At 40.0% G+C, this 18,728-nt stretch overlaps 1 protein-coding gene across 2 annotated transcripts in view; it reads left to right on the top strand.

The window, feature by feature from the left end:
* sema3d (sema domain, immunoglobulin domain (Ig), short basic domain, secreted, (semaphorin) 3D) overlaps positions 1 to 18,728 on the top strand; it is a 91,896-nt gene that overhangs the window by 33,148 nt on the left and 40,020 nt on the right. For both annotated transcript variants that reach the window (XM_051724590.1, XM_051724588.1), the window contains exons 3-6: positions 11,511 to 11,671; positions 15,462 to 15,524; positions 15,738 to 15,857; positions 16,022 to 16,115. In XM_051724590.1, the coding sequence (XP_051580550.1) occupies positions 11,511 to 11,671; positions 15,462 to 15,524; positions 15,738 to 15,857; positions 16,022 to 16,115 (438 nt within the window). The remainder of the gene's footprint in view (positions 1 to 11,510; positions 11,672 to 15,461; positions 15,525 to 15,737; positions 15,858 to 16,021; positions 16,116 to 18,728) is intronic.

Genomic DNA, 18,728 nt, shown 5'->3' with positions numbered 1-18,728 from the left:
CACCATTTGGAAAATAATTTTTTACTGTAGAAAGTTTGAAATTGCAAAATGTTTACTCTGATTCTGTTTTATACTCTAATTGACTTTTCAGAATTGTGCAGTTAATTTCTGTTTCTTGATGTTCATTTTCTTGACATTATTATCCATTTACTTTGAGTTTTTACATTTTTATGTTTGAAATAAATTGTTGGTGTAGAACTTTTCTAAATGACAGAGGTTGGAATTCTGCAAACATCTGCAACGAGTTCTGCACACGCATATTCCGTCTGGACCTGGATATGATCAAAGTCATATCAAAGTCAGTTCACTTGGTGGCTATTTTGGCCATTTACGCGGGCAACTAGTTTCTCGTCATACAAGTACAGCTCCTCTCAGCTTAAATTGAGATTAACCAAAATCTCTAAATCTATCCAGCAGTTTTAGGTTTCAATAACTTATTTTAAATCACCAATAAAATCTGACAACAATGATATTATACATTTTGCACCATTAGCTCAAATAAAAGCAACACTGGCTGACCAGACAGTGTTTTTGCCAATAGAGTGCAACAGTGCCTGTCCACTTTTCCAGCTGTCTTGGTTTCCCAAAAGTATTTTTCCCATTAATTTTTTCCATAGGGATTTTATAAAAGCGTTCGAAGCCATGAACCAAAGCAACCAGCTCCGAAGTGAATCACAACATTTACAAACTCTGATCTGAAGCAAAAATGTATTTGAAAATCATAAAAAAAGACAGAAGTACTAGACTGTGTACTTAATGTCTGTAATGAGGGAATATACTACAATTCCAAGAATCATTGACGTGCTGTAATTTAGGCTAATAAAAAATTATGGAAAATATAAATCTGTTGATTTAAACATGACGATTATAAGTAAAGAATCAATATATATGTTACATTTATTGCAATATATATATACTGTATATATGCAAACACACTGTATAAATAGCTGGAGTTGGAGACCTGCTCGATTTTGTCATTCACAGTGTGAATGGAAGTTAAAACTGCTATTAAACACACTAGGTTTATAATTTATCATTAATATCAACTGAAGGAAATGAACATAAATGGGATATTTGCTTCCAGAAACTGACAAAATTAATTTAAAGGCAGGCATTCTTTTACTACATCAACCATATTAAGGGTTGCGGTTTCTCCCATTTATTTTATCTACAAGGGGCCCATCTCCTCCTCATTTTCTGTATACAGAGTCATACAGGGTGGCCCTGAAGGAAATGATTTGTTGTTTACATAAAGTCATAGAAGTATGCCAAAAATCGTGCAAACGCCTTTATGCATTTTTTAAGATATGAGCAATCAAGCATAGCGGCCCCTTTTTTTGGCTACACTGTATGACTCTGATATGACTCAACAGAGTGCAACAGTCTAGTGTCGGGAGAAAAAAATCCCATTCATTTATCCTATAGTCGAATTGATTTTCAACGATAACTTAAAAACATTTAAAGGCAGATCTACCATGAGCTACGAGGTTGTTCATCGATGTTATATGCTTCCGTTGAAGCCAAGCGTCTGCATTATTTCAACTTTATTGTTTAAATATCATGTTTGATAGTGGAATTCATGGTAAACAACTACATTACCCAGGGTACATCAGAGAAAGATTGACTAATCAGAGAACCACGTCCAACTAAACCTGCGAAACGTGCCTCGGCATGACCGCCCACTCCCATGATGCACTGTGAATGTCGTAATCGAGTCCCTTCACCCTTAAACTACTTATATATTTGTATCAATATCAGGATATTTTGCATTGTTTCTATACTTATAAACAACAACCTAAAATCAATAGTTTTACATATTCCCATAGTTTTTTATTCAATGACATCATTGGCAATGCTTCATGGGATTGTAGTTTGTGCCCTCATGAAACACGGTAAGTACACAGTGTTGCACCTTTGTCTTTATGTCCAATTTTCAAATACTTTTTTGCCTCAAAACAAAGTTTGTAATGTTGTGATTCTCCTCAGAGCTGGTTGGTTTGGTTCATGGCTCACAACTCTTTTATGAAGGATTTTATAAAAAGTCTATGGAAGAAATCAGTAAGGGAAAATACTTCCGGAACCCAGACGGCTGAAAAAGTGGGCGGGCACTGTTGTGCTCTATGAAGAACCTTGGTCCTTTGTAAAAGAAAGATTTTTCAAATCACACTTTCAGTAGTTTCAAAGAAGTTTAAAAATAAAATAAAAACATTGCCTAGGTATTTTACATTGACAGCAGAATGCAATACTATCTCCTTTAAGAGAGTAGCTCCTGCACTAGTGCTCATAATCATCTGTTGAGTGGAAGTGAGGGGTCAATTCCCCTGAGGGATCCAGATCACAGCTCTGTAGGCCTCAGTGCCAAGCAGGGCTATTTCAACAGGGCTCTGACTCAAAACTTTTTGCAGAGTAGATTTGCGTCAACTAGTCAGAATTTAGAACAAATAGGGTTTTATTTTGGGTAGGATTTTTTTCTTCAAAATATTGATCAGAGGTGCCCCTTCCCTGACCATGCATCACGGAGAACAACACTTTTGCCTTAAGATTTATTCAGCCTTTTGATGCTGTAGGCTCATAAAGACCCGAATATAGTACTTACGTTGAAGTTTTTCTTTAGCCACTTTTCCACCATCGGGCCGAATGGTTCTGAGCACAGAAAGGAATGGTTACAGTAGCATTTCTACTTGAGTACGGTTTGGCATGGCACAATTATAAACCGTTTTCAGCCCAGAATTCTTGGCACAGTTAGCTAACTGTACTCGATTATGGATGCGTTTGATCGTTCTCAACGTGCTGGTGGAATGGCTTTAGTATGTGGCGACACGTTTATTGTATCGTCATGGTTTTATTATAATGGTTTAACAAGTATTATAGCCTAAATATATTTTTCTAAATGCCTTTTCCATGAGGGAAGTAGATTACTAGCTCATTTAAACTCAAAATACAGAAGTGTGAACTTTAAAAAGAAGTTCGAAACAGCCCAGCAACGGTATACTTTTGGTGAACATTCAGACACCCTCCACACCGCTGTGGGAGGCGTTTAGAGGAACATTTAAATCTGGGGACACTACATGTAAAACCTAAACTAATACGACATTAAACCTAAACTAATGTGACATTAAACCTATCAATGACTTTATGCCTCATTTTATGAGTGGAATTCACATGATGTCAGTAAAAGAAGCTGTTTTAACCACTCGATGATGATTTAAAGTAATATGGTATATATGCATTAGCCTAGAATATGTTTAATTTGTCTTGTTTTCATTATGAATTCATGATGCTAATGCACTAACACGCTATACACATCCATAATATGCACTGATTACACTGTTATTTTAATTTATGATGACACTGATACTACTGCAAAGATGAGCGTATAAAAGTGTTAATGTGCATGTGTGAAGTGATGTGTGAATGGCTTTTTCTGCAGATGGCACATGCGTGAAGAGCATATAAATATATATATATAAAGAGTAACTGGGCACTTGAGAGTATTTAAGTAGATTTGATTCCTTTTGAAGAATAATACTTCCAAACAAAAATCGCAAGAAAATGTCTCTTTGCGAACGATCGTATAGATGTACAATGCAATGTATTCACAGCGCTTCAATTTTTCCACATATTGTTATGTTACAGCCTTAATCCAAAATGGATTAAATTAATTATTTTCCTCAAAATTCTACAAACAATACCCCATAATGACAACGTGAAAGAAGTTTGTTTTTAAATCTTTGCAAATTTATTAAAAATAAAAAATGAAAAAAATCACATGTACATAAGTATTCACAGCCTTTGCCATGACACTCAAAATTGAGCTCAGGTGCATCCTGTTTCCACTGATCATCCTTGAGATGTTTCTACAACTTGATTGGAGTCCACCTGTGGTAAATTCAGTTGATTGGACATGATTTGGAAAGGCACACACCTGTCTATATAAGGTCCCACAGTTAACAGTGCATGTCAGAGCACAAACCAAGCCATGAAGTCCAAGGAATTGTCTGTAGACCTCTGAGACAGGATTGTATCGAGGCACAGATCTGGGGAAGGATACAGAAAAATTTCTTCAGCATTGAAGGTCCCAATGAGCACAGTGGCCTCCATCATCCGTAAATGGAAGAAGTTTGGAACCACCAGGACTCTTCCTAGAGCTGGCCGCCCGGCCAAACTGAGTGATCGGGAGAGAAGGGCCTTAGTCAGGGAGGTGACCTAGAACCCGATGGTCACTCTGACAGAGCTCCAGCATTTCTCTGTGGAGAGAGGAGAAAATTCCACAAGAACAACCATCTCTGCAGCACTCCACCAATCAGGCCTGTATGGTAGAGTGGCCAGACGGAAGCCACTCCTCAGTAAAAGGCACATGACAGCCCGCCTGGAGTTTGCCAAAAGGCACCTGAAGGACTCTCAGACCATGAGAAACAAAGATTGAACTCTTTGGCCTGAATGGCAAGCATCATGTCTGGAGGAAACCAGGCACCGCTCATCACCTGGCCAATACCATCCCTACAGTGAAGCATGGTGGTGGCAGCATCATGCTGTGGGGATGTTGTTCAGCGGCAGGAACTGGGAGACTAGTCAGGATCGAGGGAAAGATGAATGCAGCAATGTACAGAGACATCCTTGATGAAAACCTGCTCCAGAGCGCTCTGGACCTCAGACTGGGGTGAAGGTTCATCTTCCAACAGGACAACGACCCTAAGCACACAGCCAAGATAACAAAGGAGTGGCTCAGGGACAACTCTGTGAATGTCCTTGAGTGGCCCAGCCAGAGCCCAGACTTGAACCCGATTGAACATCTCTGGAGAGATCTGAAAATGGCTGTGCACCGATGCTCCCCATCCAACCTGATGGAGCTTTCACGTTGTCATTATGGGGTATTGTTTGTAGAATTTTGAGGAAAATAATGAATTTAATCCATTTTGGAATAAGGCTGTATCATAACAAAATGTGGAAAAATTGAAGCGCTGTGAATACTTTCCGGATGCACTGTAGGTGAAGTTACTCGCTAATAACTCTACACCCCGGTGTGGTTACATTGACTGATTTTGACTGAATAAAAGTATTTAAAAAATCAGCTGTCAGCCTCTAGGTAGGTGGAGCTCAAGTAAGAATGTGTTTAGAAGCCGGTAATAATTTTCCTGAAAGTTTGCCCCAGCGAGCTGTTACGAACCACCCAAACAAATGAAAAAACACCTTCGTTTTGACCAGATTTAGTTCTAAATGATGTCATACCAATTCATTCTTCATTTTTATAGGACTTATATCTGGGCCCTAACCCTGACGCCCCATGACCCAACCATAAAACGGATGTTCAAAATAAGATGTGTGCCTACGGCAGACAGCAGATGAAGAGAAGTAGCTGAAAATCTAAACAGGGAAATAATGACTAATTCAAGAAAGAAGAATGGTGGGTGTAGAAAGAACAGAACGAATGAAAGCATAAATGAGTCTGCCAACCTTCTTTCAAGGGTGTTTTGGGTGCACACTGCCAGATTTTTTTGCTCCAAGGCTGCTGGCAGATGGTTATGTGCATGGAAATCATGGGGTGGAAAACTGTCTGGACTTGGTCCAAGTCTACAAAGTCTGTATGCTTTAGTCAAACGTCATGACGTGTTTCGAAAATATGATGAGAATTATGTATCCAGAGAGTTCAGTTTGTATGGACCGAAGAAAACATGAAGAAGGCCTTTTAGATTTTCCACCCATTTTCAACCAAGTCATTGTTGATAGTTTGCAACTTTTAAGTGTATTCAAGTTATCATGAAAACATTATGGCTTTAATTCATTGAATGCACAAACGCAAATCTGAACTGCATCTCCGCTGTCTAAGCTGCTATCCAGCATTCTTCAGAAAGAATAACAGAATGTGTCATTACTCCCTTAGAGAGCAGAAGAGTTGAAACATGAAACGTGTACTGTAAATGAACCGTCCGACTTATCTGTGACTGTGCTGAAGTGTGAGAATCGATAGGTGAACAGATTAGATCCAGTTGAATTCTCAGAGCCTCTTGGTTTAGGTCCATAAAGAGATGTGAGGGCCAGAGGAAGGAGGTTTCGTGGATGGTTTTGTTGACGTTGAAGAGGGGATGAAATTTAATCAGGTTGGAATCTGAACACACAGATGATAAATAGCCCAGATGTTATGGTAGATCATATAGAATAAAGAGATAATGGTGGCTCTCAGTACATTAGAGGAGTGAGACAAAAAGAGCAGTGAGAGACTGGACGGAGATGGCAATAGGGGTGAAATGATAAAATTGTAGGTAATTGCCACACTGCAATACACAAATACACATACTCATACTGTACAGACATGCGTGCTCTTTTAAGTTATTTTTTAAGTTAATTTAAAGTTAATATGCATTCTTATGCACTTGTTACCAAGATGAAAATGTCAGAAGATGCTCAAAAAGCTTAATGGAGTTCTCAGTTATGTTCCATTTAAGTATTAACTTCGTCTCAAATGTTTCTTTTAACATTCCTTAAGGGAAATAAAAATAGAATCAACTAGCAAAATAGAGCACAACAGTGCCCTCCCACTTTTTCAGCTGTCTTGGTTCTGGAATTGTTTTTCCCATATTTTTTTTTTTCCATTGGGAAGTCTCCATAAAAGAGTTTCGAGTTGAATCACAACATTGCAAACTTTGATTTAAAGCAAAAAATCTGACAAAAAGACAAAGTTACAAGAACTTGTACTTCTTTAATGAGGGCATGAACTACAATACCATGAAGCATTGTGAATGACCCAATCAAATTAAAAACAATGGCAAAAGGTAAAACAATTGATTTAAAGTTGTTGATTATACGTGTATAAACAATATATTTTAATTGTATTGTAAAATATTCACATATATACAAATATATATGTAGTTTGAGAGTCTAGGGCGACTCGATTGCATCATTCACAGTACTTCATGGGATTGTGCGGTCACTGCAGAGCTTTTTGGTGCACTTTGTTCACTGCAGTTCTGTGATTGGTGGATAATAGGATCATGGGTAGTGGAGTTCTTCATCAAAATCTCTACTATTGAACACAGTTTTTTCTTTAAATGAAGTTGAAGTAACATTGACTGATGGCTTCAATAGAAGCAAACACCATTGATTAAGAACGTTGGATCTCACGGTAGGCCTGTGTTTAAAGGTTTATAAGCTATCATTAATAACCAATTCCCCTATGGGGAAAATTGATGGGATTCTTACTTCCAGAACCAGACTGTTGTGCTCTATTGTTGATGTATAGTAAGGATATAAAGCTATACAATAACATGGGTAGCATGGGTCAGATAATTTTGTCTTAAAATAATATTATGAGAAATGTTTTCTCCCCAATTTGGAATGCCCAATTCCCAATTCACTCTCATGGTGGCGTAGTGACTCGCCTCAATCTGGGTGGCGGAGGACGAATCTCAGTTGCCTCTGTGTCTGAGGCCATCAACCCACACATCTTATCACGTGGCTTGTTGAGCGTGTTACCACGGAGACATAGCGCATGCAGAGGCTTCACGCCATCCACCGCGGCATCCACGCACAACTCACCACGCGCCCCACCGAGAGTGAACCATATTATAGCGACCACGAGGAGGTTACCCATGTGACTCTACCCTCCCTAGCAGCCGGGCCAATTTGGTTGCTTAGGAGACCTGGCTGGAGTCACTCAGCACGCCCTGGGATTTGAACTCGCGAATTCCAGGAGTGGTAGTCAGCGACTTTACTCACTGAGCTACCTAGCCCCCCCCCCCCATGAAAAATGTTTAAGCTTACATCGACATTTCTGACTTTCTATTGCAGATTTTGGTATGTTTACAAATCTGGGCACAGTTTGAGACATTGTTGAGAACTTTTCTAAAACTAGAGGAAACATGTCAGATTACTGGAGTCTTTTTCTCAGGAGAAACATCTGAGAATCTGGAGACTTGAAGGAATAGTTCACTCAAAAATTAAAATTCACTCATCATTTACTCACCCTGTGTGACTGTCTTTCTTCAGCAGAACACAAACAAAGATGTTTGGAAGAACATTTCAGCTTTGTGGATCCATAAAATTCAAGTGAATGGGTGCCACATTTTTGATGTTCCAAAATGCACATATAGTCATCATAAAAGTAATCTATACAACTCCAGTGGATTAATTAATGTCTTATGAAGCAAAACGTCCTGGTTACTTTTGTAACCTCCATTCCCTGATGGAGGGAATGAGACGTTGTGTCGATGTAGTGACACTAGGTGTCACTCTTGGGAGCCCCAAACACCTCTGCTTTTTGAAAAAAGGCCAATGGGAATTTGCGAGTGGAATTTGCATGCCACTCCCCCGGACATACGGGTATAAAAGGAGCTGTTATGCAACCACTCATTCAGGTTTTGTGCTGAGGAGCCGAGACAAGGTCCCTGCCATTTCAGCGGGTAGTTCAGTGTTGTGGCAAGAGGGACACAATGTCTCGTTCCCTCCATCAGGGAACGGAGGTTACGAAAGTAACCAGGACGTTCCCTATCTGTCACTCACTTGACGTCGTGTCGATGTAGTGACACAAGGGGTCCCTATACAAAACGCCACAACTAGCTGAACTGTGTTACGTAGACTGGTGGTGCGAGATGGGCAGACCACTGTGTGCCACGTACCCAGTGCACCAGGCCGTCACGTAACCTCCCCCAACACTCTTATGAGCGTTGAACGGTCCTTTGGGAACAAGTCGACTTCCCAAAAAATAGGGACAGGCTAGCCCAGCCATGGCCTCTTTTCCTCTTTTTTTTCTCCCCAAAAAGAGTGGAATTTGTTAACCGACTGGGGGCCATAAATGTCTACGTCGGAGGGGGGTGTCATTCCCAAGGGGAAGACACCGCGGAGACCACACCCCGCCCAGAGAATAATTGACCACACCCCGCCCATAATTGGGTATTTTGAGTGGAAATACATCACATGGTCTTACCGAGTCTTGTCGGAATTATGTCATATGGAGAAGTCCCATGGTAGGTCCTACCCGAGGGGGGAGGAGTTTCTACAAACAAGGAAGACGCAGTTTACCGACAGGAAAACAATTTAGCGGAAGATATCACATGGGGTCACCTACAGGGAACCAGCACATGTGGAGCACCTACCTCAGTAGAGGGCCTAATTAGGACACAGGCGAGTTTCTCCGCAAACTCGTCTGCCACAGGGCTAAGGAGGAAATTCATCCAGGGATCACAGCTTGTGAACACAACTGGGAGTCAAAAGTGCACATCTTCACCTCAAGGGAGGGGAAAGGTGCTATACGCAAGCAGTACACCCGGCCAGCTGTCCTGAAAGTTACTTGCTCGTACCTGACAATACACGGGACGAAACCGGCTCAACCCAGAGATTGTAGAACCTTGCACAGGTGTTGGGCTTGTAACCCCACGGGGGCGGCACGTCCTAAGCGTGATATGCCATCATGATGGCGTCAAAGACCCAGTGGGCGATCCTCTGATTGGAGATTGGGCATGCGGTGACAAAATATTTTCCTTCCGGCCCTCCACAGGGGGATGGAGTGGTCTGTCTACCAGCTCCATAGAAGCGGGGCTCCTCGTCCCTGGGTTGCCCATCTCAGGGGCGCTTCGAAGCCTTCCTAGGGTTCTTGGCGGCCGGCCGCGAGATGGGTGGTGTCTGCTTCCTGCGGTGGGCTCCACGCCGGGGCCGGGCTGCGGCGGAGCCGGTGCTGTTGCTGCAGGAGGACGCCCTTGGCGATGTGCAGATTGGGTGCAGGGTCTTGAGCTGTGCCGGGGCAGGATATGTTGAATAGCCTCCATCTGCTACTTCACCGCCGAGAACTGCTGGGCAAAGCCCTCTACGGTGTCACCGAACAGGTCAACCTGGGAGATGGGGGCGTCAAGGAACCGTGCCTTGTCAGCCTCTCTCATGTCGACCAGGTTGAGCCAAAGGTGGCGTTCCTGGACCACCAGGGTGGACATCGCCTGCCCGAGAGACTGTGCCGTGACCTCTGTCGCCCGGAGAGTGAGGTCGGTCGCCGAGCGCAGTTCCTGCATCAATCCCGGGTCAGAACTACCCTCGTGCAGCTCTTTTAGCACCCTGGCTTGGTGTACCTGCAGGAGAGCCATGGCGTGCAGGGCAGAGGTGGCCTGTCCAGTGGCACCGCAGGCCTTAGTCGCCAGAGATGACATAACCCTATAGGCGCTGGACAGGAGTCTCAGGCAGCCCCACCAGGTGGCAGCGTTTTGTGGGCACAGGTGCAACGCAACCGCCTTATCCACCTGGGGAATCTCCGAGTACCCCCTGGCAGCCCCACCATCGAGGGTAGTGAGAGCGGAGAAGCTCAGAGACCGGGTCCGGGCAGTGAAAGGTGCCCTCATGGGCTCCTCATGCAGATCCGGGAAGAAAGGGAGGGATTTTTTTCAAAAAGCAGAGGTATTTGGGGCTCCCAAGAGTGACTCCTAGTGTCACTACATCGACACAATGTCAAGTGAGTGACAGATAGGGAACGCAAGGTGTGTGTAAGGAATATTAAATCAATATTTTAAACTTTTTTACTAGAAATTCACAAGGGTTGAGGTCATGCAGCAGACCATAGGAATTCATAAATAGATTCCTCATTTGGCTGGTTTGTATTCATCAACTGCAGCGCCATCTTGGAGCGGTCAACAAGGAGAGCTGTTTGAATCGGTTTAAATGCAAGTGAATGGAGGAGATGCCTCAAACCGAGCTCCTTGCTCAGACTGCTGCATAAACTGCTTTTGTGTGGAAACAATATTGCGGCCCATAGGAACAGCTGCTAATGAGGTATCTACGAATGCATATCTATGCAGAGGAGGCTTATGCGCTTACTGCAAGGGGCAGTTTGAAATCCACCCTCGACAACGAGCTGGCTGGAAGCGAACATTTTTAGTAAGATGTTTTAATATTGATCTATTCCTTACATAAACCTAGTATTTCACTCCAGAAGACATTCATTAATCCACTGGAGTGGTATGGATTACTTTTATGATGGCTGTATGTGCTTTTTGGAGCTGAAAAATGTTTGGCACCCATTCCATTTTATGGACCTATTGAGCTGAGATATTAATCTGTATATATATATCTTAATCTGTGTTCTGCAGAAGAAAGACAGTCATACACATCTGGGATGGCATGAGGGCGAATAAATGATGAAAGAATTGTCATTTTTGGGTGAACTACTCCTTTAAACCCAAAGCATACTTTGGTTTTGACCCTGTGGACCCACTTATTAATGCAAATAATTCCAGGGGCATGCACATTCTGCGCATTCAAAGTACAAGTCCTGTATGCAGACGCCTAGCGTTCACGTCTGACCGAAGTACTCCATTTGCTCTCCAATTAATTTAATTTCTGTATAGAGGAAACAATTAAAATATTAAAGAGTGATAAAGTTTTTATTCCTACAGTAACATGCATTAGAGAGTTTTCAATCATCATTTTAAACCCGTCATGTTGAGTGAAAGAGATATACAGTGTGCATGCATAATTGAAGTGTGTATTTACTTGTTGTTGACCATTGAATGCTGACTGCCGTTTAACTTCTCCAGAGCTGATCCAGTCTCGAAGTGTGGTGCCGTTTGTGGGTTCCAGTGAAGGACAGCAGTTTCTCACAGTTCTGTTGGATCAGGAAAGAAGCAGATTACTACTTGGAGCCAAAGACCACATCTACTTACTGGACCCTGACAACATCAATAAACTTCCCAAAAAGGTAAACACACTTACTCACACACCTTAAACAGACCTTAAACACACACCTGCAGACATGCAGAATCAGGTCTGCATGAAAGACACGTAAGAAACTGATATGTGGTATGTGTGGTCCGGGGCAAAAATGGGCACACAGTCTGAGAGCATTCATTCGCTCTCAGACTGGTTGACAGATAGCCTGCTGTGCAATAGTCTTTTTTTTTAAGATGATAGAGCAGTTTTACATTGGATAATGTTTTCACTAGATGTTAGAATTCGAATGCAGTCTAATGCACCTAAGTGTTGTTTTTTTAGTTAGGCATGTTCGCATGTCTTGTATTTTGATTATCCATGTTGATTGCCCACCTTTGTGCTTTTATTTTGACATCTGTGTTTCTACTGTGTTTATTTACACATGGTATCTGGTAAAAGACTTTATGGAGTATTTAAGATTTAACAGTGTTTCAATCACATTTGGACTGTGATTGTTTTTAAATGGGCTCCTTGTTCACTTCCAGTCACCGTAGACTGGTTTAATTGAATCATATCAAATGTGTGTGTGTGAGCCTAGGTGTGAGATTTGTATATGTTAATACATTTCAAGTTTTACATTTATTTTCTCTTTCCCTCTTATGAAATGATCTTCCAACTCATGTGTTTGTTCTGTGGAAACTGGTATCACTCCTGTAGTTTGTTCTTGGACAGCATAATCTGGGTTAAACTAAGTACAAATATTACAAATCAAAACTGTTTATACATTTCTAATCTCAAAAAAAAAAAAAAAGAAAAAAAGAAAAAAAAAAGAAATTGTCCAAAAGCATGGAATGTGTCTCTGGATCTGTTTAGCCTATGAATGCATTTTATGGTGGTAAGTTTTAAGAGTGTCTTTATGTGTGTGCTCTTTAACACTCAGACCCCTTTCAGTGGACCAAAAAGTGAACTGAGTGAAAAAGGACCCAGTTCTCTTTGCATTCACACTATTTGTGACCTTGAAAGTGGGCTCGGATCTCTTTATGGTCCACTTGACCTGTTACAGGGTCTCAGTCCCTTTTGCATTCACACTGTTGTTTTTGTGGAACCCAGATCACTTTTAAAAGACAAAATGTATGATAATGATTATTATTTTGACTATATTAAATGTTGAGAGTACAATTAGCTCTACATATTAATTTATGAGATTTTGAAACATGTATATTTAATACACTTAAAATGAATAATTAGCATTAGTACAGGTGTCTTTGTTCAAGAAAACATATTTATTGATCTTCTGCATCAAAAAATAACTGTATTACATAGTGTAAATATATAACATCTTGGGGGTTTTTTTGTGTACAAATTAAGAGGGAAAAGTAATGCATTAAACTGAATGCATTACATTTTTTAATTAATAATATTGTATTTAGAGGCAAAGTTCAAGATATTCAATCATGCATTATGGTAGATTAGTCGTATTACCAACACAAAATACAATTGATAACGGTTTTATCTATTGACAGCCTCCAGTCATTGAAAACAATAGTAATATATTTGTATCATAATCTCTTAACTGTCACGCACCATTCCAGTGCGTTCCGGCTAAACCCTCGAGTCTTCATTTGAGGAGTTTACATAGTTTTCATCAGTAACTTACACTGTCATCTCCATAGAAACAGAATAAGTGGCTCATCACATCTCTTCCTTTTGCATCATCATTGCTGGTGTATGGTAACTTGTCAGGGTCAAACATGTTTGGCATCATGCGAAAGGGGAATCAAGTGAGCCCAGAGCGCTTTGTGTTCACAATGCACATTATTAGCATTTACATTTATGCATTTGGCAGATGCTTTTATCCAAAGTTACATTTATTACAGGGACAATCCCCCCAGAGCAACCTGGAGTTAAGTGCCTTGCTCAAGGACACAATGGTAGTGGCTGTGGGGATTGAACCAGCAACCTTCTGCTTACCAGTGCTGTGCTTTAGCCCACACCACCACCACATATTAGCAAACTGAACCGCAGGCTGCAAGCGAACCATACTCAGACCATCTCCCGAGATGGTCTCGGTTCGGTTCACTTTAAAGGGGTCTGAGATCATTTGGATTGTTCACATATGGGCCAAAAATCCCGCGAACTGCGCTCAGACCCTTGAAACGGACCAAGAGCAAACACTAAGTACACGCAGACATACACACACACAAATAGATTCTATATATACTTGTGCACTAATCATACATTTAACAATTATTTTTCAATATTATTTAATGTTTAAGGGTTTCTCTTCAATGTCGAAGAGCAAGGGGTTAATTTTTAGTCACAGAACAAATTTAAACTTTTTTTTTCTTTTTGTTATACGAAGGTCATATTAAAACTGAATTGTAACTTTTTACCAGTAGTTTTGGTACTTTCCAAATGCCTTTTATGCAGATTTTACTGTTTTAGTCATGTTCCAGACCCAGACTTTCAATATTAAACTATGAAAATTCATTATTACATGTTTAAAACTATGATCATGTAAACAAAGAGTGAAATTAACATAACCCACTTCAGTATTCAATGTGCGAAAATAAATATTGTTTTTCAAACAGTATGCCATTTCCACCACACCAAACAATTTTGCTCCTAATTAAGTTTTTCAAAAGTTAGTGTACTTGTTAACAAGTGGACAAAAGTGTTAGTGAAGAGCATGAAATATGAGACAAAACAAAGAAAAATCAAGGCAAATATAACTTTTACTGGCTGTCATTTCCAATCAAGCTATAATTTTGCCAAAGTATGCAAAAATATTATTTCATTTTATGTTAATGAAATGGATTTAGGATGCACAAAATGTTTGTTATGAAATTAGCCTCAGCTAGACAAAGGAGTTGGTCATTTTATTTGAAAAATTATTATAAATGTAATTTCTCTCAGCGTCATTTCCAGCACAGAAAGGCTGGAAATTACGCTGTGGTGGGAATTTTCATGACAAAAGTGACATAAATCTCCTATGATGCATATACACACACTGTTGGACATTGTGAGTAGGCTAATTAAATCAACTAGTGAGAGTGTGAAAACTGTTTTAACGAGACTTTACTGAAGTCCACAGTGATAAAAGTGCCCAAAGTTGAAGAAACACCATAAAACAGTAATATGATTGCTTACATGATCACATTAATAATTGCTTGTTTCACCAGTAGTACTCATAATGTTAAGATGTTTTCATCTGTATGGTGTAGGGGTCTGTATAGTACCCCCCTTTTCAAAATGTGGCAGGTACGCCAATCTTCAAAGGGCCATTGTGTAAAGTCGTCTCACGAGCATGTGTAATCGTATGTAATCAGGGGGCATTGCTGGATTGTGTGTTACATGTAGAGACGGCTCATGGATGTCAAGGTCAAGGGTCAGCCCTGTGCATTCTAAGCACTTAAGGTTTTTACAACACATGTGTGCACAGACAGGGCCAGCGCCCCCTTCATCACTCTTTATCTCAACGTCATCCTCCCCCTCCTGAGCTTAACGCAGAACCCATGTTTGTACAGTATTTTATGTGTACAGCTTTTCTTCTGTTAAACACACAATGGATTACACTTTGTTTAAAGTGCTACATTGAGTCTCGGGATGATCTCAGTCTAAATCCAAAAGGTTTTTGTAAGATTTACACTTTATGGATCGTGAGATAACCACTGGCTGATCTCTTTAACAGGACAAAAGGAAAAGAAGGAAAAGAGAGAAACTACACAAATAACAAGAATCATAATTTGGGTATTCCCACACTCTGTTTGACTGACTGACAGTCGGCTTCTCTCTGTGTGCTTGCTTATAATGTATGTGTGTGTGTTTCTCTCTTTCAGCTAAACTGGCCAGCTCCGAGAGACAGGGTGGATATGTGTATACTGGCTGGCAAAAACCCTCTTGTAAGTATCCGTCAAAATATATGTCTGTTATCCGAACATTTCAACATCTTGACTGTCCACACTAACTCAACCCTGTCTTGTTTAAAAGAGAGATATTTATATATGTGAAGTTACAAAGTTGTAAACTATTTTGTGTAAGGCTTGTATAATATATTGGAACTCTCTATCCTCTTCTACACACTCACATTCATTCTCTTTTTCTCTCTACCTCAGACTGAGTGTGCCAATTTCATTCGAGTTTTACACAACTATAATCGGACCCATGTCTATGCCTGTGGCACTGGAGCCTTCCATCCCATCTGTGCTTTTTTGGAGGTCAAAGGTCACAAAGAGGCAAGGGGTTATGTTATCAACTATGTGTTCGTACAATACATTTTGAGTGTTTGAAGGTATTCAGTTGGAGTTTAGTTGACTTGTATCCTTATTTAAGAGGCCTTAGTTCCTCATGTATGATAAATATATTAATGATGAGTGTTTTGTGTACTATATGATTGCAGGACAGCTGGCTGCACCTCCACAGCAACAGTGTTGAATCTGGCAGACTGAAATGTCCTTTTGATCCACGGCAACCTTTTGCCTCGGTACTGACAGGTGAGACTGAATCAAATATATCTTGCTTCTTTAACCCTTAAATGCATGGTCATTTTCCCAAACACACTTACATATTTGGGTCTTTAGAGACCCGGCACTTATATCTATCAAAAATGGATGTACAATATGCCCAGATAGTGTCAACTTTTCAAAATATTTTCAAGACAATTAGAAAATAATCAAATAAAATATATTTTGATGTTTTATTTTTCATAAATCAAAGAGATAATGCAACAAATCAGGACAAATCTAGAACAAGATTTATTATTTTCACACTGAAATTTCATGAACGCAACTGGCTGTCAAACACATATTGAGCTACACATAATCTACACATAAGACACACATCAGCTACACATATGTATTTTCTCAGGCATTTATTGAGTCTAAATAGATGAACCACTTACATAATTTCAGTAGTACACCCAAATGACAATAGTCATATCATAATGTTCATGTGTTACGCTTGCTATAGTTTACTTCCACATTGTTTCTACATCAGCTAGCAATGTCAAATGTAAGTCAAATAAATCACTGAAACATCAGCGCCACCTTGAGTAAGAAATAACGTGTATAACATGTATATTTTTATGTATATACATTTAAGGGTTAAAAGCAACCTCTGTAAAGCATTTTACTCTTCACACGTGATGGCCGCTCTCCCATGAAAATTCGGGTTGCTCTCTTCTGTCTGAGACATTTGTTTTAGCTTCAAGTTAAACTGACCCTGATGTTTCCAGTGACGCCTTTACAGAAATGTCACACCCTGTCAAGAGTACCAGCTGTAAACTTTCCAAAGTTTTCCATTTTTCATTGTGTTCTTTTTTTTTTTTTTTTTTTTTTGTGGCATGTATTAAGGCATTTGGCCCACATTTCTCCAGCTAAGCAGTTTGATTAATTATAGCTATTAGTCATTAGACTTCCTTCCAGAAGATGGATTGCTGGATTGCTACAATGTAATCTCCATATAAAGACCTGAATTAGGAAGGTTTTAATGAAAAGAAGAAAAATCTGTCATCATTTACTCACCCTCATGTCATTCCATATTACTTTTTTTTTTGTTTCACATGAAACACAGAAGTACACTGCAAAAACATGAGTACTTTTGTCTTGTTTTCCAGCAAACATATCTAAACATTCTTAACACAAGGTAAATTTACTTGTGAAACAACATGACATAAGACATTTAAGGGTCCAAGCATTATTCTGCCCTAAAAGCGTATGGGCAGCAAAAACCGTAAGTCCTAGACACACCAAACTTGGCAGGATGGTCCCAAATCCTCCCCACTACTCAGGCGCATACAGACACCCCCATCCGACTCTAGGTGGCGCTATAATAAGCATGTTTACGTTTTGGCTCATATCTTTGGGGCTGTAAGGGCTAGACATTTTTTTTTCCTCTGATTCCTTGAGTCAAGACGAGCAAAACATATATCTCCGATTTTATTTCTGTCTAGAACAATTTTCCGCCATCTTGAAAACCTACTTTTCCAAACTCCTCTTAGGCAGTTTTAACAGTTTGTATCTAGGGACTGTCCTTTTTGTTAAATTGTTTTGATGATATTAGCTATTTAATTCTTTGGGCGTGGCCCTAATTTACTCAATGGCCTATGTCTTCTGAACGCAAAGTCCAAACTTTACAAAAATTGGAATACTTTGATATCACAATATTTTGAGGATGCAAAGTTTCGTCCAATTTTGCCAATAGGGGGCACTACAGCTAAAAATGCATTATAACTCCGCAACCGTTTGAGTGAAAAAGTTTAAATTTGGCATGCATCATCTTTGGGTAATGTGCTAACATATCCTTACAAAAAATATTCAACAAATCAACAAAAAATGGCCGCAAGCAGCCCATAAAATTTCAGCGGCTAATAACTTGTGTTGCGAATGGCCGATCGTTATGAAATTTACGGTGCACCTACTGGTCGCCAAAATAAGGCTGTATACCAAACTTGGTGAGAATCAGCCACAATATGGCGCTATAATGAGCTAATCTGCATTTTTGCTTATAACTTCTGAACCGCTAGGGCTAGAATAAAAAATTCTGTTTCTTCTGAATCCACCAGTATCCCCAAATCATTTGATCATGTGGAATTGAATTTGGTCATATGCCCTTCTTCTTCTTCTTTTCCTCTTCATCTTCTATTGTCATTCAGTTGTAATTCCAATGAAATTCAAATTTTGCAACAGTAATAAAAAAAAAATACATTTTACACAAAAACAGGTGTGTCTACAGCATCCACAGGATCTGTTATGTCCAATTTTATCCATGTCCTGGCCATGTGTGCTTGGACTCTGATGATTGCCGCTTGCGGCTATATTTGGTCTTTGTTATTAGTAGAGATGCACCGATGCATCGGTCGCCGATATTTATTGGCTAATCATTGACCAAATTATGCATAATTATCACCACACTTTGTAAAAACTCCGTAAAATCCAAAAATAATTATAGCCACAGAATGTAGAAGGGTTGGCAATCCTAATAACATGTAATATTAAATGTATTATCATTCTCGTTCTCATATTAATGAGGAAAAAACGTTGTTACAGACGAGACAGTTGTGAAAGCGGCACTTACCTATCCAAAACGCTTTGAAACCAGCAAACTTT

This window comes from Myxocyprinus asiaticus, chromosome 18 (assembly GCF_019703515.2).
Source record: "Myxocyprinus asiaticus isolate MX2 ecotype Aquarium Trade chromosome 18, UBuf_Myxa_2, whole genome shotgun sequence".
In the NCBI taxonomy this organism is placed as follows: Eukaryota; Metazoa; Chordata; class Actinopteri; order Cypriniformes; family Catostomidae; genus Myxocyprinus; species Myxocyprinus asiaticus.
The sequence above is the reverse complement of the archived record's forward strand: the minus strand, read 5'-3'. Positions and strand labels throughout refer to the sequence as shown.